At 48.0% G+C, this 23,763-nt stretch overlaps 1 protein-coding gene across 4 annotated transcripts in view; it reads right to left on the reverse strand.

Moving 5' to 3' along the window:
• The window catches only part of LOC146771112 (coiled-coil alpha-helical rod protein 1-like), a 186,337-nt gene that overhangs the window by 81,087 nt on the left and 81,487 nt on the right, over positions 1-23,763 (reverse strand). For 3 of the 4 annotated variants that reach the window (XM_085640341.1, XM_085640342.1, XM_085640340.1), the window contains exons 6-7: positions 8,835-8,970; positions 3,361-3,471 (exon numbers count right to left, since the gene is read on the reverse strand). In XM_085640341.1, coding sequence (XP_085496467.1) covers positions 3,361-3,471; positions 8,835-8,970 — 247 coding nt within the window. The remainder of the gene's footprint in view (positions 1-3,360; positions 3,472-8,834; positions 8,971-23,763) is intronic. The other variant, XM_085640343.1, reaches the window with a different exon arrangement.

Raw genomic sequence — 23,763 nt, forward strand, 5'->3', positions numbered from 1 at the left:
TTAGTAAGGTGAAGCCTTCAATGATGTCAGTCATACAGCCCTTGCAGGTAAAAGTTAGCAGTCCCAGGGAGGTTGTGCTAAGGCTGCTCCATAATATCCTCTATCTCCCTCCTGGATGGACATATTTTAACAGCCAAAGTAGAATGAAAAGGTGGCTTTGCCACAGGATTTGGAAGGAACATTAAACCACTGAGAAACCGTATGAGCTTGAGTTGCTGGCCAAGTAACTCTGCTGGTAAGAAAGCCCTTCCTTTATCCGGCTTCTTTGAGCTTCCAATGCTCTTACGATACCTCAGCACAGTGTACAATGAGCACACTTAAAACAAAAATAGTAATACCATAGCAGTAAGGCAAGTATCCACTTTACAGCAGCAGTATTGGGAGGAAGGTGCGGCTCAGGACAGGCAGGAACAAATAGTAGATTATCTTAGTCTGACAAATAAAATTCAAGAGATTCATTTTCGGGTGTTTGTGGAAGAACACAAGGGTGAGTTTACTCTTACCCGGGTGCGGTTACTCTTACTAGGGTGCGTTTGCGTTTACTCTTACCAGGGTGCGTTTGCGTTTACTCTTACCAGGGTGCGTTTACTCTTACCCGGGTGCCTTTACTCTTACCCGGGTGCATTTTCTCTTACCCGGACGCGTTTACACTTACCCGGACGTGTTTACACTTACCCGGACGCGTTTACACTTACCCGGGCGCATACGCGTTTACACTTACCCGGATGCGTTTACTCTTACCCGGGTGCGGTTACTCTTACTAGGGTGCGTTTGCATTTACTCTTACCAGGGAGCGTTTGCGTTTACTCTTACCAGGGTGTGTTTACTCTTACCCGGGTGCCTTTACACTTACCCGAACGTGTTTACACTTACCCAGGCGCGTTTACACTTACCCGGGTGCGTTTACTCTTACCCGGGTGCGGTTACTCTTACTAGGGTGCGTTTGCGTTTACTCTTACCAGGGTGTGTTTACTCTTACCCGGGTGCCTTTACACTTACCCGAACCCGAACGCGTTTACACTTACCCAGGCGCGTTTACACTTACCCGGGCGCGTTTACACTTACCCGGGCGCGTACGCATTTACACTTACCGGGACGCGTTTACTCTTACCCGGGTGCGGTTACTCTTACTAGGGTGCGTTTGCGTTTACTCTTACCAGGGTGCGTTTGCGTTTACTCTTACCAGGGTGTGTTTGCGTTTACTCTTACCAGGGTGTGTTTACTCTTACCCGGGTGCCTTTACTCTTACCCGGGTGCATTTTCTCTTACCCGGACGTGTTTACACTTACCCGGGCGCGTTTACACTTACCCGGGCGCGTACGCGTTTACACTTACCCGGACGCGTTTACTCTTGCCGGGGCGCGTTTACACTTACCCGGGTGCGTTTACACTTACCCGGGCGCGTTTACACTTACCCGGGCGCGTACGCGTTTACGCTTACCCGGGCGCGTTTACACTTACCCGGGTGCGGTTACTCTTACTAGGGTGCGTTTGCGTTTACTCTTACCAGGGTGCGTTTGCGTTTACTCTTACCAGGGTGTGTTTACTCTTACCCGGGTGCCTTTACTCTTACCCGGGTGCATTTTCTCTTACCCGGGCGCGTTTACACTTACCCGGGCGCGTTTACACTTACCCGGGCGCGTACGTGTTTACACTTACCCGGACGCATTTACTCTTACCCGGGTGCGTTTACTCTTAAGCCTGGTGCTAGTGAGCTCCACAAAAGTGAAGCAGCACCTGAGAAGGATTGATGCTGAATAGATTTGATGACAGATGGCTTGAGTAGGCTAATTTGTACTACTCTTTTACCACCGACTGTTTGAGTGTGGAAGTAAGGTAGAGCAGGGAGTTTAGGTGGATAACTTTGTAAACAAAACATACCAATTTGAACATTTATCTTGCTTCAATGAGAAGCAAGCGTAACTTAGGCAGGATAGGTGTAAAGTGGTCACATTTTAGGCACATGACTCACTCAAGTCTTGCCATATATTAATCATAACATAGCTGAGAGGGCTGATTGATTCTTGTAGAGTACTGGGTGTAATTTGTAGGTCACATGTTCCAGCCCCAGTAACATAGCTCCATGGCGATTGTGCCTATTGCAATATGTTCATGTAACTTGATAGCATTAGTTTGAATATCAGTACGGCTAAATCAGTTTTCATTTCTCAAGGTAAATAATTACAACCCAACACTGGTATTTAAACACCCATTGCATCGCATACCGCCAAGACTCAATATAGAGTTCACTGGGAGCTATTTAATGCCCATCATGTATATAATGACATAACTATAACTCGGTGCACCACAAATAATTCTTGTTGAAAGGACTGATAAAATACTGGCTTTCCCAGAAAACAGGATGCAGCATATTTTGCACATATATCTCCGCTGTCTCACTGTTCCATAGACTGTTCTTGTGTTGAACACAGAGAGACTTTGAGAAGGTAAAGCACTTTCATATCACTCTTCGTGCCACAGCCAACCCCTGAAGCAGGGACCACACGCCTCTCCTTTTCCTGTCTTTACATCTCCTGATGCTCCACATGAACTGGATGATGGGTGGGAGGTATCACAACAACCAGCTGTGCTCTCTCCAATTTCTCACATCAACATGTGCCTTTAACTACTGAAAATATAACTGGAAAATAGATATTAAGGATCAGCAAATGTCCCAGACATCTGGGAAGTCACCGGTCCTCAAAGACCCTTGCTATACACAATCGGTTAGGTTGCGTCACACGTTAAAAAAGAGAATTTGCGAAAGGATTTCAAGTGTGAATGCCAGAAAACCTTCCACAGTAGCAGCAAGGGGGGCAAATCAGTCATCTAAGATTTCAAGAGCAGTGGGAATAGTCTGTTACAGTGGGGATGGGAAAAAAGCAACGTTGGAAAGTACACTTCAGCTGTCTTATCACAAGTGGGACAAGAATTGAGCAGCTTGGTAGTCTGAATGTTACTTTGATGATCAGAAGAACAGAACAAAATTCAATATTTGTCCAGATTGGAAATATTAGCTAGACAAATATAACCAGTTAGGTTTACTTTATGTTTAATACCACTTTAGAGAAATTTAAAAATCAAATTGGCTGACGCAACACACCTCAGCCCAATTGAGTTATCCTGTCACCATGAACTAAACAAGAAACTTGCCGCCTAACTGCAACAGAATAAAGAGATTTGGCCTTTGATCAGGGTTTATCATATTTAACTGTACAATCCTTCAAAGAGGCGAGGGTGTACTAGGCCAAACGCCCAGGGAATGTTGGGTTCTGCTGCTGTGATCTTTGTGGGATTTGAATAGCTCTCCAAGACGCTGCCCACAATGCTGCAAACAGAACCCTATAAGTGTAATGGTACCTTCTTGCCAAGCTCCAGCTCTTGGATGGACAGGATATCAGTCAATGCGGACAGACGGACATTCAAAAGCTCTGTAGTGGTCCTTAGGGCAGCGCGCTCATTTTCCAGGTGCTGGAAGAAGACATCAGCGGGGACAAGTAAAGTATTACTCCAAACATCATGGCAACACAAAAAGCACAAACTATCTGTGAATCTTTGAGCAATATTTACACTTCGAACTGAAACTCCCACCCAGAGGAGAGCAGAGGCCAGCAGCTTTCTTTAAAAGGAGACCCACGCAACATATTTCTCAGTTATTATACAGTAAACATTTCTCTCACTCCGCACCCACCTTTTAAACACTGTAACCAACACCCTCCAAACTCAAACTGGATGTCAAGAAATGTGTTTGCTCACCCAGCGGCAGGCCAATAGACTGCTCTTCCTCATTGAAAGTCAAAAACAAATTAACACTCAATACAGGACCACACAATAGTCTATTAATATATCAATGCCATAGTTTCTGCATTTATCTCTGTAATCAGCCCGCCCCCACCCCAAAAGGAAGTTATTACAATGGCATTCTGGGATCAAACACCATGATCAACACACTGGCCAATGGGAGCACTGCATCATAGTAAGCGATCAAAACACTCCGCCCAATAGGAGGCCCTGTGCTTAGTCTTATGCCTTCAAAACGAATACATACCCTTACAACGCATGCGAATACATTGCATGCAATTACAACGCGGTCGTTACAATGACCACGTTGTTAGAACGCATACCATTACATCGCAAGTCATTACTACGACTTGCTGTAGGGGGGCGCTCTGGACTTAGGAATAGTATTATTTACTATTCTTACTCCAGTTTGTACAACAGCAGGGAAGGTGTTGGATTCTAAATCCAACACCAGTGCGCCCCCCACAGCAAGTCGTAGTAATGACTTGTGATGTAATGGTATGCGTGGTAACAAGGCGGTCATTGTAACAACCGCGTTGTAATAGTACTGCCTTGTGGAGATAGCGTTGTAAACACTATATTCCCTTCAAAACATGCACCACACAAGTTCCTTTCTTAAGCGAGCACAGACACCGTCTAGGTTTAAACACCATACCCAACTTCCTGCAACACCCTAATGGGGCTCTACTACGAACGCACTCTGTGCTCAATGACAATCCCTAACACCACACCGAATGAGGACAATGCAACCCCTCTAGAATTCATGGGCCACAAACACTCCACCCTTCTGCAGGTCACTGCATTGTTTTTGGTGTTCAAACACCTGCACTATACAACATATTCCAAAACCATATCACTACCATCCCCTGTAGGCGGATGTTTTATTCGACTGCAGTCATTCAACAAACCCTCCCTATGACTGTGACTCGCAGAAATATCTGTGTTCTATCTTGGCCAGATGTGTTGGGCTTGACCCCTGACTCTCGGGCAGGGATCAGCTCCCTCCCCGCAGCTACTCCATGCTGTCCTCTGCCTGCGGTCCTCCCAGGCAGGGTTCGAGTCTGCACCTTGCTGGTGCCGGTACTGGTTTTTCCTGCTTTATTCTATCTGATCGTGTCACTATATTTTGCCTTGTCTGGTTATTTTTCGTTTTGTTTTTCAGTCCTGTTGGTTTTTTGTTTTGGCCCCCGCTGCCTCATCTCTGTGTCCCTCGTCCTTTTGCCCTCGGCTTCCCGCCCACGCTCCGCCCACCTCCCTAACTGCTCCTCCTCCCTCCCCCACCCCTACTTAGTGGAGACCGCTGCGCGGTTGTGCCGCTGGCGCACCTAAGGCAAGCCCATCTGCGCCCGTCCGCAGCTGAACCGCGCCCAGCGCCAGATCCCCTGTCCCCCGCGAACGCCTAGACACCCGACGCGATAAGACGCCAACTCCCTCCACGCACTCAACACCGACCGAATCTCCATCTGCTTCCAGGCCACGCCGAAGCTCACCCACGGACCCTTCACCTGCCGAAACTGCAGCTACACCAGCCAGCGCACCCCAGCGCATCTTGCCCATCCCAACAAAGCAGGCCACACCAATCTCAGATGCATACTTCTCAACACCCGCTCAGTCCACAAGCACGCCATAGAACTCTGGGACCTTCTCGATTCTACCTTCCCGGACGTCGCCTTCCTGACAGAGACCTGGATGAACGCCTCCTCTGCGCCTGACATAGCCATAGCCATAGCCATCCCAGACAGCTACAAGATCACCCGCAGGGACCGAAACAACAACAAACCGGGAGGAGGAATCGCCATCGTCCTAAGGAACACCATCAGAATCTCGACCAACACCGAAGACTCCCTCAGCACGGCCAAACACCTACACTTCCAGATCCATGTCGATCAAACCACCACCCTAAGAGGATCCCTTGTCTACAGACCCCCGGGCCCCGACCACAGTTCAGCGACTCCATCGCCGACCTCATCAGCACTCACGCCTTCGCCTCCACAGACTACATCCTCCTCGGAGACCTGAACTTCCACCTCAAAAACGCCAACGACAGCAACTCCACAATCCTTATAGACAACCTCACCAACCTCGGACTCAAACAGCTCGTCACAACTCCCACCCACTCCACCAGACACATGCTCGACCCCATCTTCTCCGGCAGCAAACACGTCACCTTCAGCCACACCACCAAACTCCACTGGACCGACCACCACTGCATCCACTTCTCCTTCGAGAAACACACCAAGCACAGCCAACCGCATCGAATCTCACATTGCAACTGGAACAAAGTCACAGAAGACCAGCTCATCACCACCCTCACCTCAGACCCTCCATCTGAGCCCACGGACACCAACACAGCAGCCCACAACTTCAGACAATGGATCGACAACTGCACCAACACCCTCGCCCTGCTCAGGAATCCCTCAAACAGGCGCACCTACACCAGAGCCATCTGGTTCAACGCCGACCTCCAGACTTCCAAGCAAACCTGCCGAAGACTCGAGTAGCAGTGGCGCCAAGACCAGACAGACAACCACGCAGCCCTCAAGGACGCCAGACGCAAGCACAACCAACTCATCCGATCAGCAAAAAGGACCTTCTTCAAGGAACGCATCGACAACAACGCACACAACAGCAAAGAGCTCTTCAGCATTGTGAAAGAGCTCACCTCCCCCAACTCCAGCTCCAAGAACATCCCGCCGTCGCAAGAACTCTGCGACTCCCTGGCCACCTTCTTCCATCGCAAGATCGCAGACATCCACGACAGCTTCGACACCCAGACACCGACGACATATGCCGACATCCCTGACTCAACGCCCTCCAAACACACCGACCTCCTGCTCTCCTGGAACAACGTCAACGACAAAGACACCATCAAAATCATGAAAACCATCCACTCCGGCTCACCCTTCGACCCCTGACCCCACCACATCTTCAACAAAGCAAGAGCCATCATCACACCCCAACTCCGAAAGATCATCAACCGCTCCTTTGAAACCGCCACCTTCCCGGAGAACTAGAAACACGCAGAAATCAACGCCCTACTCAAAAAGCCCAAGGCGGACCCTAAGGACCTCAAGAACTTTCGCCCCATCTCCCTGCTCCCGTTCCCGGCGAAAGTCATTCAGAAGACCGCAAACCAACAACTGACCCACTTCCTGGAGGAGAACAACATCCTGGACCCCTCCCAATCCGGTTTCCGCAGCAACCACAGAACCGAAACCGCCCTCATCGCCGCCACCGACGACATCAAGACCCTTTCGGCCGCCTTCGACACCGTCTGCCACCACACCCTGCGCACATGCATCCAGGACGCAGGGATCCGTGACAAAACCCTGAACTGGATCACCTCCTTCCTCACCAGCAGAACCTAGAGAGTCCGCCTCCCCCTTTCAGATCCGAAGCCACCATGATCACCTGCGGCGTACCCCAGGCATCATCCCTCAGCCCGACCCTCTTCAACATCCACATGGCACCGCTCCCCGACATCGTCTGAGCGCACCACCAAAACATCATCTCATATGACACCCAGCTGATCCTCTCCCTCACCAAGGACCCGGCCACTGCCAAATCCAACCTTCACGAGGGAATGAAGACCGTCGCAGAATGGATGAAGACCAGCTGTCTGAAACTGAACTCTGACAAAACGGAGGTCCTCATCCTCGGCTGCTCCCCCTGTGCATGAGACGACTCCTGGTGGCCGACCATGTTGGGAGCTTCCCCTACACCCACCAACCACGCACGCAACCTGGGGTTCATCCTGGACTCAACGCTCTCTATGACCCAGCAAGTCAACGCTGTTTCCTCCTCCTGCTGCTTCAACACTCTCCGCATGCCCCACAAGATCTACAAATGGATCCCCACCGAAACCAGAAGGATGGTCACCCAACCCTTGTCAGCAGCAGGCTGGACTACGGCAACGCCCTCTACGCAGGAACCACGGCCAAACTCCAGAAACGACTCCCAACACATACAAACGCCTCCGCACGCCTCATCCTCTGAGTCCCCCGCCACAGCCACATCACCGCCCACCTGCGAGACCTGCACTGGCTCCCGATCAACAAGAGGATCACCTTCAAGCTCCTCACCCACGCGCACAAAGCTCTCCACAACGCCGGACTAGCCTACCTCAACGAACGACTCACCTTCTACACTCCGAACCGCCAGCTTCGCTCCGCTGACCTCACCCTCGCCACCGCCCCACGCATCCGCTGAACGACCACCGGCGGCAGGTCATTTTCCCACCTCGCCGCCAAGACATAGAACACACTGCCCATCCACCTGCGACAGACCCAGGACCTGGCGACCTTCAGGAGACTCCTCAAGACCTGGCTGTTCGACCAGTAGGTGCGTCATCCCCCACCCCCTCTAGCGCCTTGAGACCCTCACGGGTGAGTAGTGCGCTCTACAAATGATTGATTGATTGATGTGTAAAATATATAGTTATCAGGTTCCAAGCCTATGAACCACCCCTGGAAGATCTTCCACCAAAGTGCCACTGCTACTTACATGTACTATAGGTCCCACTGCTCCTTACCTGCACTGTAAGTATAACTGCTCCTTACGTGCCCTGTAAGTCCCACTGCTCCTTACCTGCAGTTTAAGTAGAACTGCTCCTTACTTGCAGTGTAAGTCCCACTGCTCGTTAGCTGCACTAGAAGTCCCACTGCTCCTCACCTTCACTAGAAGTCCCACTGCTCCTTAGCTGCACTGTAAGTCCCACTGCTTCTTAGCTGCACTGTAAGTCCCACTGATCCTTACCTGCAGTGTAATTATAACTGGTCCTTACCTGTACTGCAAGTATAACTGCTCCTTAGCTGCACTGTAAGTCCCACTGCTCCTTACCTGCAGTGTAAATATAACTGCTCCTTACCTGCACTGTAAGTATAACTGTTCTTTAGCTGCACTGTAAGTATAACTGCTCCTTAGCTGCACTGTAAGTCCCACTGTCCTAACCTGCAGTGTAAGTCCCACTGTCCTAACCTGCAGTGTAAGTCCCACTGCTTCTTACCTGCAGCGTAAGTCATACTGCTCCTTACCTGCACTGTGCCCACAAAGGTCTCTCTCTCCCGCCTCCACTCCTCTGCCTTCTTGTTGTCCGGCACAACCTCCCCAATGTATGTCCTTAGCTGCTGTACTAGGGCGTTCTGGGTGTCCAGCTCTGTAGTGACCTTGCTACGTTTTGGGCATGATGACAAACAAGAGGTAGGAAAGATTAAAGCAAAGTCTTCAAGACCAAGTGTACAAAAAAACAAGCCTTTGTCATGCCAAGAACAGCAGAGGAAACAGGAAACCAACTGGGCAGAAAGTTTCCTATATACTTTACTCACAAAAACTGTAATGATAAATGAAGTCACTTTACATCAAGATTGTTTGCCAAATGCTGGTCCAAGATGGTCGGAGACATGCCAGATTTTTATGATATCTAGGAGCTAATTTAAGTACCATGAACCTAAACAGGAACCATTTACATAGTCTGTAGGCGTTCTGAAAGTGTAGTACACTTCTGACAGCAGAGTGTCAGAGGCCACTGTAGCAGCTCATAAACATTGTGTTTGTTGTGTTGGTGCCCAAGTGTGCAGCTGAAACAGAATTGAATGCTAGAAAAGAACAAGAAACACCAGATCTGTTTTCAGGTCACATATTTTAACTTATTCTATGTCCAGGTTTCGGGTCACATATTTTAATTTATTCCATGTCCGAATTAAAACATTTGTATTCTAACGACCATATACTTAAACCCACAACTTGTTCTAGACTGGTTACTTTGGAGATCATGAAATTTAGCGATCATCTTCCTGAACGCAACCAGCTGCGTCCCGTTGTAGATAGCTTTCACAGACAAGACAATCATAGGACTGAAGATACCTTCCATAGGCAGAACAGCCATAGGACGACCAAACTCACAGCGACAGATCTGAACACGCGATCCTTGGCGAAACATCAACTGGAAATATTTCATTTATTGGACTCGGCCAAACCAGATCTACTCTTTTTAACCAAAACATGTCTCTCTCAGGAGTCTAATCTAGACTTCCTTGTCGCACTCCCTAGTAACTAGTACATTCTCCAGGCGAATAGGGCACCAGGGAAAACAGGGGAGGGGTTGCTGCTATAATTAGTCAAAAGCTAAAGTTTACTACCCTAACTGCTCTAGAAATCACTTCAGTTAAAAGCATAATTATTAAATAGGACTCCGCTCTTACCTTTTGATCTGTGTGCTAATTTATAGACCCCCCCTATAATATGCCTCACTTATCCCAGCTATTGGGTGAACAAATACCCCACTGTTAGAAGGTGGTTCTGACACTATGGGCCGCCCAGATTTTTTGCTTTTTGAGCACCTAATTGTGGAGCTTTTACTGTGGGGGAGCCTCATATGTTGGGACTCACCTACAGTGAACTCAGGATGTAAGAGACTGCATGGGGATTTCACTGGTGTTCTCCTGGCTGGACCAGGCCACTGCGCAGCAGCTGGAGTAAGGGACACCAGGCTGGTTACATGCAGACACATGTGTACATGCGTGTGCACACGTGTACGGGCTGCGCAGGGGAGATTCCTAGCATGCGCAGTCCAGGAGCAGCTACAAAGTGAATGGTGTGGCAGGACTTATGCAATATTGGGTGGTGACATGGAATAGGCTTTATACACTGAAAAGAAACATGCCAGGGAAAGTCAGTGTGTTTTACTGTGTTTTCATTTCATTATTCCCCTATGGGGATGTGGGGCCCATGGCTAGTTAACTTCCGTTAGGCCGACAGATTCCAGACACGCACTTATGTCCAATGTAGCGAATGTGAAAATAAGTATTCTGCAGAGTCCAAAGTCATATTTGTACTGCTTTTGGGTCATCCAGAACTGTCATATTTCTCTGAGCCAGCCAGGACCAGACCCAGGCCGAGGGCTGACCTGAGCTGGATGGATTGATAACCTTTCTTCCACAAGCTAGGGCCTCCTCTCCACGAAGAGAAGATGGGAGGGGCTACAGGTTCATCAATTACCAGCTGTCATGGGTGCCAGGCACCAGGCTGCACCAAGGAGGGAAGCCAGCGTGGGCGAAAGGGGCTTCAGAGACATGTGGCCAGAAACCCTGGACGACGCCATTTTGAACAAGCTCAGAGGCTGGACAAGGAGGGAGCAGGGGCAGGGACGTGATGGGTCGCTGTTTGATAGGACCAACAGAGACTTCCTGCCAGCCCCCTACTCAACTTTTAAAAAGTGCTTGCACAGGAAGAGAAGTCTCTCTGGGGTGTGGTCTGCTGAGGCTGAAGGTGCTGGAGCCTGGCGCAATGGGCAGTTGGAAGGAGAGACCCCCTGACTGCCCCCAGGACCCTAACAGCACCAGAAGAAGAGCCCAGGACCGGTGCGCAGGAGCAGTGGCCTCTGCGCAGGGAGAAGAGAGGCCACGGAGGAGAGCCAGGCGAAAGGCTGGCGCAGGGAGCCAGTGAAGAATGCACCCTGCTGAATCAGAGACCCAGAGAGCGGAGGAGAGTGTTCCCAGTGGCTGGGGCTGGTAAAGAGAAGCATGAAGCGCCACATAATGCCTAGACAGGCATTTGGAAATCTGCCGTTTTGGTGCTTTGTGGCCCCCAGAGGAGGGGGGTCACCCTCACTTGTGAAAAGGTGCTGGGGGAGTTGCTGGAGGAGCGCAGTCTTTCCCCCCCCCCCCCCAGCACGAAGAAATCTGCCATTTTGGTGCCTGGTGGCCCCTAGAGGAGGAGGTCACCCTCATGTGTGAAAAGGGGTGCAGGGGGGCTGCAGGAGCACCGCACTCTCCCCCAGCATAAAGAAGAACAGTCCACCCATAAGTTTCACGGGGCATCTGAAAGAATAACCCCTCAAGGGCTCAGCCAGCCTTTAACACCTTCTAGGCTGGAACGTATGTTCTACAGCTGAGGGAGTATTATGAAGTGCATCATGGAGTGAAGGGCTAAGTTGGGATGTCTGGAGAAGGGCATCCCCTGGAGGTGAAGTGGTGTAATTGCACCGAAATGCATTTACTATTGGTTATTTCTTTTTAGGTGGACTGAAAGTCACATGTGTAAAGTGAAGTACCTGTGTAAGGTGATGTTAAGCTAAATGGAGCTATGTTGCTGGACCTTCCTGCTAGGGGGTCTGGCTGTATTTACGTAATCCCATGCTTTTACCTGAGATTCCTTTTAAAGTGAAGAGGCGCACTGCTGGAGAAGTAAAGTTGCCAGGAGTACTTCTTTTGAAGGGACTGTAAGTCACATGTGTAAGGAGATGTCATAAGCCAAGTGGGGCTATGTTGCCAGACAGTCCTGCTAGGGTGTCTGGCTGTATATGCGCAATCCTGTGATTTCATCTGTGATGCCTTTAGGGGCTGTAATTGCAATGCATTCAAATGATCAACCAAGGTGATGAGTACTGTCATTCTAAAGTGTGCGTAAACATGGATTCTTGCTGCTGCGCTTAGGTGAAGACCCCAGACTGTTAGCCCTTAAGATATAGAGGTGCATACTTTATGGTCAGCAGGAGATGCTCAGTCAGGGTCATGTGTCACCAAGGCAGGTTTACCCCTTTTTAATGCTTGTTGAGGTAATGGGGTGGGTCGCCACTGGGATGGTGCCAGTGCGCAGGGCCCTTGCTCCAGGTTATGTTCAACTATCTGCATTGGGGGCAAGTTGATGTGCATACATGGGAGTGGTGGTACTAGACCCCACTCCCCCTTTGCGGGAGGGGTGGAGATGTTATGCAATGTCACAAAGTAATTCCAACAGCTTATGTATATTTGTAAATTGGTGCATAGTATTGAGTAGTGTGTGTGTTTAATAAATGTACTCTTACTTTTATAAAGCAAAGTACAGACTGGACAATCAATTATTGAGTGTTATTTTTGTGCACCTGCAAATGGCGATAATTAGCCCACACCACCTCCCTTGAGTAAGCCTCAGACTGCTCTGCAACGCTACTCTCTGAGAGTCAGGCGCTACAATTGGGTGTTTGGTTCCCAGTGAAGGACAAATGTAGTCATGTTATTTGTGCAGGCCTCACAGATGCTGCCTCGTTTTCCAACACCCACTTAGTAATCAATCAAGCTAAAATTCTTCTAATCAGTTATTTCAACTACTGGGCTAATGATGAGATGGTGTAGTGAATGATCCACTTTTGTGGTCTGACACCCTATGATGACCCTCAACCACCACCATTTTGTACTGACTTAAGTGTGTTATGTTACCTTAGCCTTAATGTAGGATGGGTTTGCATATGCCTGCTTTTCTTCTGTCTTTTAGTGGAATAGTCTTTCCAAGAATAGAAGGTATGGGATGTTGAGGTGCAGTGTTGTGGGTGATCGTGCACACATGTGCTCAATGTTGTATACTGAGGGATTAAGCGTATAATGTTATTTGGGTTAGGTGAATTATGACTTTGACCTATTGGCTTTGACGTGGTCTAATGTCATTCTGATTTCTGACTTTACCTTTCTTTATGGCAGTGCTGACTATTGCCTTTGACATGGTTTCATGTCATCCTTGCTTTTCTGATTCCATCTTGCTTTGGGCCTTTCTGTGTGCATGACTTAACTAACTCCATTTTCATGCTGAAGCCATTTGCTGTGAAGAGGGCATGTTCTGCTCTTTTTCCTGTTTTCACACTTTACTGACTAGAGAGAAATGGTTCTTATCAGAGGAATGTACATGGTCTGACTCGTAGCCATAGCAAGGGTCTGATCAACCGTTGCTGTTGCCTTGGAGCAGGCTGGTACGGGCTCATGAGAACGAGGGGGGGTGAGGCTTGCTAGAAGCTTCGCTGTGTTTGAATTTGTATTAAAAATGGGAGCCTACACTGGCCTGGTGGAAGTTCACGCCGTGGAGCAGACGTGCTGTCACAGAAGAGTAGAGGCTGGTGTCACCTCTGAGCTTTCGCCCGGTTCAAGCAATGGACTCCCCTTGAGCGAAGTGGGGTGAAATGATGGAGCATTAGGTGAGGTGTCTCTGCTACTAACTGTCTCTTGATTCTTTACTGATTCTCTCCTTTCCTTCTTATTTTCTGATTCTTATATCCATACATATATATATTTCTACATATATATTTGCTTTGATTGTGTATTTCAATCGGTTATTTGATATGTGAGAGTCTGCCATGATCATTATAAATTCGGCCTGCCCGTGATTGAAGTATTGTGTTAATAAATTTATATATTCCATATGTTTGAATTCGTCTTTTCCTTGTAGCAGGAGGTGTGGACTCTTCTTGGCCAAGTATTCTGTTGTCGAAGGATGGGTGTATTCCATTCTAGCTGGTAATTGTGTTATAGGAAGTTGTTCTACTCCTGGCAAGTGATGCGCAAAGTACCTTGGTATATTGTTTTCTTGCCTTGCCTTTGGGGGGAGTGTTGAAAGTTTGCCCACCTTAGGAAGTGCTGTGTATATGTTATATTCCATAAGTTTGGAACTGATATTCTCTCCCTGGGAAAGTGACGGTACATACGTTGGTCCAGGGGAGATCTAAGTTTGGCATTACAGATGGGTGTCCCAAGTTCATCAGAACTGGCATACTTAATGGATTGAATTGAAATCGTACCAATATTAACGCCTTCTGTAAACTCCTGGCAACCACGGTGCCTACTACACAGTCTCTGGTCAACCAACATGAAGAAAATATTAAATCATGGATAGCGGCCACCAGTGATATCCATGCCCCTCTCGGGAAAGTCAAAACGGCCAGACAACACAATGCTCAGAGATACGCCGTACTGAAAGTATCTGGAGATGGAATTACTCTTCAGATAAAAAAAGATATTTACCAAACTCAACTCAAACAATAGAAAAACTCTATCCTTCAAACCAAGGCCACCTATTTCCCTAATAAAATCTTGAAATCAACAAACAAATCCAGAAACATATTCGCAATTGTTGCTGATCTATCCAATCTGGACAGAGTCATGGTCAAATTAGCTCTTACCCAGTCACTGTGTAACTCCCTGAACACCTTTTTTATTGATACAATCATCACCATTAAATCCAGTATACCCGGTAATTCCACTCCTGGTGCCCAGCCAGCTGCCCTCAGAAACTCTCACTCTCTGCATCAGTTTCCCATCATTAGCAGAGAAGTCTTTCTGGATCTGTTGACCAAAGTTAGATCTGGAACTCCTGCCGATAGCTGCCCCCGCACATTTTGAGGGAAGCTTTTTGTAGTATTCTGCCCTTTTTATTCTTATGTGATTTACACCTCCTGCTCAGCCAGTCTTTGTGCTGTGTGCTCAACAGAATGTTGGAGTCATGATGTGCCTCGGAATGTTGGGTGCCTGAGAGGTGAAGGGACAGTTGAGCATGGGCTGAGAAGCAGGCATGCTGCTCCTGGTGGGGCTCCCCTTCACAACTCAACTACCTGTTGTACTGGAACAATTCAACATGTTACCTGCTTGAATAAATCATCTTTAATTACAACCTACCTGCGTGGACCTCCGATACTACATTTATTTGGTGGCGAGCTGGTGACGGACCTAGGTGTTACAAGCAGATCTCAGGAAACTGGCGAACCAAAAAGGACCTGGAGATGGCGCAACCTAGAGAAACTAGTGGCAATAACCACAATTTTCAAAAGAGGAGGTATCCACAAGAAAGGAAAATCTGCGAAGAAGATACAAGGTTGTTCTACACAGAACAACAAAGACGTCTACATGAGCGAAAGACGTTCCTCTCAGACAAGAAGAAAAGATATCAAGATACAAGGGTGTTTTACATATAACAAGAAAGACGACAACAACGAAGAAACAAGTTGTTATATCTCTCTACTCTGTCTATCTATTTACCGTGTCATAGAATACTATGGTTGCTTAGTAACCCATTGTTTGTGTTCATTTTAAATCGTTTGCGGAGCTGTTGGTGGAGGAGGAAGCTTTCACCGTGCTCCTGTCTGCTGTGTAGCAGTGTCTGAATAAATCACATTCAGAATCACCTGCGGAGTAGTCAATTACTACAATTATTGTGGCGAAGATCGAGTGCTACACAGTCACATTTCGGACTACGCGCGCAAAGCTGAGTGACAAGCTCTTTGTTAAGAAGGATTGCAGTAAGACTATTTATTTATTTAGAAAGGATTACCACGTTAGACTTTCACCGCAAAGTCTTCACATACTGAATCGCGCAAAGAGGCTGATATAATCAAGTTTTAAGTAACAAGAAGTGTTAAAGATGTAAAGGATGTTTAGAAATTAACATTCCTACCAGTGCACGAAGGAAACTCTCGCTTGTTCAAAGACTGCAACGTCTCTTCCCCGGACTTGCGCAGTTAACCTAGCACTGGCCGATCACCGCAGTTGCGCACGGACGGTTACAGGCCCAGATCTGCCTGATTTGCCTGACCTAGGCCGCGAATCCACAACGTTCGTTTGCAGGACATCGCGTCATCATCAACGTGATCAACGTTTATTCATCCCGTCAGGCCAAATACAACAATCCAGCCAATCACGACAATTGGCACGTCTTAACCCTTCAAAAATATAACGATCTCAGCCGATCAACGATGTGAATGCATTAAAAGTGCTGTCATCACACGATCAGCACGTCTTTCGTCCTCACTTGAAAAGCAAAGGCAGAAATAAATAAAAAGAGGAACTTACTTGTTCTGCTGATCGACGATCAGCACGTCTTGATGTTGCATACATTAGTGTGTTAAAGGAGCCTGTTCACACATTGCAAAACATGTATTTATGTTAATTTCACATTTATTTGCTTCAATTTATGTGTACACTTAGTTAATAAGGAGAGATTTCAACAAATATTTTTTTATGTTTGGAAGTTGATGTTCACACCTTATGAAAATAAGTTTTCTTGTGTCTACACATGGTTATGTTCTTATCATTTTCATGTATATTCATGCATTAGTGTTAAATTGTGTACTCTAAGTTTTTTTTCAATTTACATGTTAAAGTCTAGGTAAAGACATAACCTCTTTTGGTCAACATTATGCAATCCGTAGCTCCACCTCTTTCGTTTTTAGAATCTCCGGAGAACCTCCTGTCAGGTGGGAGGTGTGGTTTGATGCGTTTCAAACCTACCTGGGTGCCATTGGTGCATCCAGGTTTTCAAGTGAAAGGAAAAAATATCTCCTTCTGCATGCCCTTGGTTTTGAAGGACGTTCTATTTTCAAACACCTTCCGGAAATTATTTATCCTCCTGAAGAAATTGTAGTTGCGTTTCAAGATACTGTTGCAAAACTTAAGTTAAGATTTGATAAAAAACCCAGTCTAATGGTGTTACGACACAAATTCTTCAAACGCAAACAGAGTGAAAGTGAAAACGTGGATTCGTACATTTCAGTGTTACGTAATTTTGCTTCTTTATGTCAGTTCGAAAATTTCACTGACCATTGATCCGTGATCAGTTTGTATGCCACTGTAAAGATAAACAGATTCGTCAGAAACTGCTATCTCTAGCAAATCCCACTCTTGATGAAACTATAAAAATTGCTAAAAGCATTGAGACTTCGGTTACCTCTTTAAAAGAACTGGAGGACAATTTTACAGAATCCGTTAATGTTATTACTAGCCAGGGTAAAGACAAACAAAATGCGTCAAAATCTTCATTGACAAAGATCAGCTCACGCAAAGACATTAGTGGAGGCAACAGTGTTTATCAAGCTCAGTTTACAAGGAATATGTGTTACCATTGTGGAAACCCTCCTCATCAAAAAGGTGCAAAGTGTCCAGGAGCAAATGTTACGTGCAATTATTGCAAAAAAATAGGACATTTTGCTAAAGTTTGCATGAAAAGGAAAAAACCACTCAAATCTGTTGCCTGTATTGTTGAATCTGATCAGGATTCTGATCCTGAAATCATTTCAGTGGTTACTGACCTTCATGATATGGTGTCTTACGTTAATGATTAATCTGAATGTGTGGATCCTATTGTAGAGATTATAGTGGGTGGTAAAGCTCTCAATCTCTTAGTTGATTCTGGGACTAGAATTACAGTGATTACTCAAAAGTTGTTTTATGATACATGGGGTGACAAACAACTACAACCTCCTGATCGCTCCCCAGTCTCATATGAGGGACGAAAAATTGACCTTTTGGGGTTTTTTTAAGACGAGCTTGTTTTCAAAGACAGGAACATTTCTGGTAAGATTTATGTTGCTGTTAAGGGCCTTAACATTCTTGGTTGGTACCATCAAGGATTGTTCGGAATGGTACTCTGACCAGGTACTAGTGAACAAGTCTTGGTAATTACAGAAGATCAACAATTGGGCAGTTGGAAGGAACGATACCCTTTTGTCTTTGGGGAAAGTTTAGGTACAATTAAGGGCTTTCGACATAAAATCATAGTAAAAGAAGGTGCTCTTCCAGTCAAACACAAATTGAGAGGTGTTCCTTTCAGTTTGAGGGATTATTTGGACAAAGAACTTAAAATGTTATGCGAGCAGGGGATCATTGAGACAACGGAGTCCTCGCTTTGGCTTTCTCCTTTGGTAGTTGCCCGGAAAAGGTGTGGAAAACTTCGCGTCTGTGTGGATTTGAGGTCTCTCAATAAGGAGATCTGGGTCGATTCCCACCCGTTGCCCAAAATCTCTGATCTCCTATCAAGTGTCAAGGGGTCTAGATATTTTTCAAAATTAGATCTGGCAAGTGCCTATCATCAGATCGAATTAGACCCTTCCTCTCGTCATCTTACAGCATTCATTTCACCTCTTGGCACATTTCAGTTTAAAAGAATGCCGTTTGGGCTTGCCTCTGCGGCATCAGTGTTTCAGAGGGTGATGCAAAACATGTTAAGTGGGATCAGCGGAGTCCTGGTCTTTCAGGATGATATTTTAATTCACTCAAAAGATATTCCTTCACACAATTCACTACTCAAAGAAGTTTTTGATGTGTTAAAGAATCAGGGTGTGGTAGTAAAATCAGAGAAATGCAAATTTCTTTGTGATGAAATTGAATATCTAGGTCATTTGATTTCCAGTGATGGAATCAGGCCTAGGCAAGGTTTACTTGATGCAATCACTTGTGCCCCAACACCTTCTGACAAGGCAGGAGTAAAATCACTTCTGGGTTTGCTGGAATATTATTCCAAGTTTGTCCCGAACTATGCTACAATAGTTCGTCCCATTAGTTCATTATTATGCAAGGGAGTGATTTTTGCATGGACGGATGAGTGTGAATCAGCTTTACAATACGTGAAATCGTCACTTGTTAAGAGTGGGGCACTTAAACCTTATGATCCTACCTTCGCTTCATGTATCATAGTTGATGCAAGTCAAGTTGGGTTGGGAGCTGTTTTAACCCAAGATTCTCTTTTGGGGGAAAATACTGTTGAGTTTGCGTCCAGAGTTTTGAGAGATGCAGAGTTACAATACTCTGTAATTGAGAAGGAACTACTTTCATGTTTGTGGGCTGTTGAAAAGTTCCGACCATATGTTTGGGGAAAACGTTTTACTTTAAAAACTGATCACAAACCCCTGGTCAGTATATTAAGTTTGTGTACTGGGAAATCATGTTCTCCATGAATACTTCGCAGGGTTTCTCGCCTTATGCAATATCAGTTTGATGTTAAACCAGATTGGTCGCACACTGCTACACCTACCAGGCGTGTTCCCCCAATGAAAATGGTCCCTGAAGGTCAGCGTCGGCGGATACACCTATGCTCGAGTGTGAATGCAAGTATGCGTGGCGTGTGCCATCCCTGGACACGTGTTTCGAGGTAGTTGCCTCTCGTCAGCAGGGAGTAGGAAAATGTGTGGGGTTGCTGTGTAAGCTGCTAAAATCGTTATCAGGTCTAGTACCTCTCGTAGCGCGCAGGTGCCAACGGGCTGACGAGCCTTGGATCTGCACCTGCGCGCCATGAGAGGTACTTGACCTGTTTTAATTACATTTTGGCAGTCCACGCGGCACCCCTTTACACTGACCTGCTCCCTGCTGACGAGAGGCAACTACCTCGAAACACGTGTCCAGGGATGGCTAACGCAACACATACTGTTCTTTATACATCGTGGCATAGGCGTACCCGCCGTCGCCACTACATCTACTACAGTCCTTTGGGGCAACTTGCTGGTGTGACGAGCAGTGTGCGACCAACCTTTGCTTAATTCATTACGGCTCCCTTGAGCCAACGGGCTGACGAGCCTTGGATCTGCACCTGCGCGCCATGAGAGGTACTTGACCTGTTTTAATTACATTTTGGCAGTCCACGCGGCACCCCTTTACACTGACCTGCTCCCTGCTGACGAGAGGCAACTACCTCGAAACACGTGTCCAGGGATGGCTAACGCAACACATACTGTTCTTTATACATCGTGGCATAGGCGTACCCGCCGTCGCCACTACATCTACTACAGTCCTTTGGGGCAACTTGCTGGTGTGACGAGCAGTGTGCGACCAACCTTTGCTTAATTCATTACGGCTCCCTTGAGCCAACGGGCTGACGAGCCTTGGATCTGCACCTGCGCGCCATGAGAGGTACTTGACCTGTTTTAATTACATTTTGGCAGTCCACGCGGCACCCCTTTACACTGACCTGCTCCCTGCTGACGAGAGGCAACTACCTCGAAACACGTGTCCAGGGATGGCTAACGCAACACATACTGTTCTTTATACATCGTGGCATAGGCGTACCCGCCGTCGCCACTACATCTACTACAGTCCTTTGGGGCAACTTGCTGGTGTGACGAGCAGTGTGCGACCAACCTTTGCTTAATTCATTACGGCTCCCTTGAGCCAACGGGCTGACGAGCCTTGGATCTGCACCTGCGCGCCATGAGAGGTACTTGACCTGTTTTAATTACATTTTGGCAGTCCACGCGGCACCCCTTTACACTGACCTGCTCCCTGCTGACGAGAGGCAACTACCTCGAAACACGTGTCCAGGGATGGCTAACGCAACACATACTGTTCTTTATACATCGTGGCATAGGCGTACCCGCCGTCGCCACTACATCTACTACAGTCCTTTGGGGCAACTTGCTGGTGTGACGAGCAGTGTGCGACCAACCTTTGCTTAATTCATTACGACTCCCTTGAGCCAACGGGCTGACGAGCCTTGGATCTGCACCTGCGCGCCATGAGAGGTACTTGACCTGTTTTAATTACATTTTGGCAGTCCACGCGGCACCCCTTTACACTGACCTGCTCCCTGCTGACGAGAGGCAACTACCTCGAAACACGTGTCCAGGGATGGCTAACGCAACACATACTGTTCTTTATACATCGTGGCATAGGCGTACCCGCCGTCGCCACTACATCTACTACAGTCCTTTGGGGCAACTTGCTGGTGTGACGAGCAGTGTGCGACCAACCTTTGCTTAATTCATTACGGCTCCCTTGAGCCAACGGGCTGACGAGCCTTGGATCTGCACCTGCGCGCCATGAGAGGTACTTGACCTGTTTTAATTACATTTTGGCAGTCCACGCGGCACCCCTTTACACTGACCTGCTCCCTGCTGACGAGAGGCAACTACCTCGAAACACGTGTCCAGGGATGGCTAACGCAACACATACTGTTCTTTATACATCGTGGCATAGGCGTACCCGCCGTCGCCACTACATCTACTACAGTCCTTTGGGGCAACTTGCTGGTGTGACGAGCAGTGTGCGACCAACCTTTGCTTAATTCATTACGGCTCCCTTGAGCCAACGGGCTGACGAGCCTTGGATCTGCACCTGCGCGCCATGAGAGGTACTTGACCTGTTTTAATTACATTTTGGCAGTCCACGCGGCACCCCTTTACACTGACCTGCTCCCTGCTGACGAGAGGCAACTACCTCGAAACACGTGTCCAGGGATGGCTAACGCAACACATACTGTTCTTTATACATCGTGGCATAGGCGTACCCGCCGTCGCCACTACATCTACTACAGTCCTTTGGGGCAACTTGCTGGTGTGACGAGCAGTGTGCGACCAACCTTTGCTTAATTCATTACGGCTCCCTTGAGCCAACGGGCTGACGAGCCTTGGATCTGCACCTGCGCGCCATGAGAGGTACTTGACCTGTTTTAATTACATTTTGGCAGTCCACGCGGCACCCCTTTACACTGACCTGCTCCCTGCTGACGAGAGGCAACTACCTCGAAACACGTGTCCAGGGATGGCTAACGCAACACATACTGTTCTTTATACATCGTGGCATAGGCGTACCCGCCGTCGCCACTACATCTACTACAGTCCTTTGGGGCAACTTGCTGGTGTGACGAGCAGTGTGCGACCAACCTTTGCTTAATTCATTACGGCTCCCTTGAGCCAACGGGCTGACGAGCCTTGGATCTGCACCTGCGCGCCATGAGAGGTACTTGACCTGTTTTAATTACATTTTGGCAGTCCACGCGGCACCCCTTTACACTGACCTGCTCCCTGCTGACGAGAGGCAACTACCTCGAAACACGTGTCCAGGGATGGCTAACGCAACACATACTGTTCTTTATACATCGTGGCATAGGCGTACCCGCCGTCGCCACTACATCTACTACAGTCCTTTGGGGCAACTTGCTGGTGTGACGAGCAGTGTGCGACCAACCTTTGCTTAATTCATTACGGCTCCCTTGAGCCAACGGGCTGACGAGCCTTGGATCTGCACCTGCGCGCCATGAGAGGTACTTGACCTGTTTTAATTACATTTTGGCAGTCCACGCGGCACCCCTTTACACTGACCTGCTCCCTGCTGACGAGAGGCAACTACCTCGAAACACGTGTCCAGGGATGGCTAACGCAACACATACTGTTCTTTATACATCGTGGCATAGGCGTACCCGCCGTCGCCACTACATCTACTACAGTCCTTTGGGGCAACTTGCTGGTGTGACGAGCAGTGTGCGACCAACCTTTGCTTAATTCATTACGGCTCCCTTGAGCCAACGGGCTGACGAGCCTTGGATCTGCACCTGCGCGCCATGAGAGGTACTTGACCTGTTTTAATTACATTTTGGCAGTCCACGCGGCACCCCTTTACACTGACCTGCTCCCTGCTGACGAGAGGCAACTACCTCGAAACACGTGTCCAGGGATGGCTAACGCAACACATACTGTTCTTTATACATCGTGGCATAGGCGTACCCGCCGTCGCCACTACATCTACTACAGTCCTTTGGGGCAACTTGCTGGTGTGACGAGCAGTGTGCGACCAACCTTTGCTTAATTCATTACGGCTCCCTTGAGCCAACGGGCTGACGAGCCTTGGATCTGCACCTGCGCGCCATGAGAGGTACTTGACCTGTTTTAATTACATTTTGGCAGTCCACGCGGCACCCCTTTACACTGACCTGCTCCCTGCTGACGAGAGGCAACTACCTCGAAACACGTGTCCAGGGATGGCTAACGCAACACATACTGTTCTTTATACATCGTGGCATAGGCGTACCCGCCGTCGCCACTACATCTACTACAGTCCTTTGGGGCAACTTGCTGGTGTGACGAGCAGTGTGCGACCAACCTTTGCTTAATTCATTACGGCTCCCTTGAGCCAACGGGCTGACGAGCCTTGGATCTGCACCTGCGCGCCATGAGAGGTACTTGACCTGTTTTAATTACATTTTGGCAGTCCACGCGGCACCCCTTTACACTGACCTGCTCCCTGCTGACGAGAGGCAACTACCTCGAAACACGTGTCCAGGGATGGCTAACGCAACACATACTGTTCTTTATACATCGTGGCATAGGCGTACCCGCCGTCGCCACTACATCTACTACAGTCCTTTGGGGCAACTTGCTGGTGTGACGAGCAGTGTGCGACCAACCTTTGCTTAATTCATTACGGCTCCCTTGAGCCAACGGGCTGACGAGCCTTGGATCTGCACCTGCGCGCCATGAGAGGTACTTGACCTGTTTTAATTACATTTTGGCAGTCCACGCGGCACCCCTTTACACTGACCTGCTCCCTGCTGACGAGAGGCAACTACCTCGAAACACGTGTCCAGGGATGGCTAACGCAACACATACTGTTCTTTATACATCGTGGCATAGGCGTACCCGCCGTCGCCACTACATCTACTACAGTCCTTTGGGGCAACTTGCTGGTG

Source organism: Triturus cristatus, unplaced genomic scaffold (genome assembly GCF_964204655.1).
Source record: "Triturus cristatus unplaced genomic scaffold, aTriCri1.1 SCAFFOLD_189, whole genome shotgun sequence".
Classification (NCBI taxonomy): domain Eukaryota; kingdom Metazoa; phylum Chordata; class Amphibia; order Caudata; family Salamandridae; genus Triturus; species Triturus cristatus.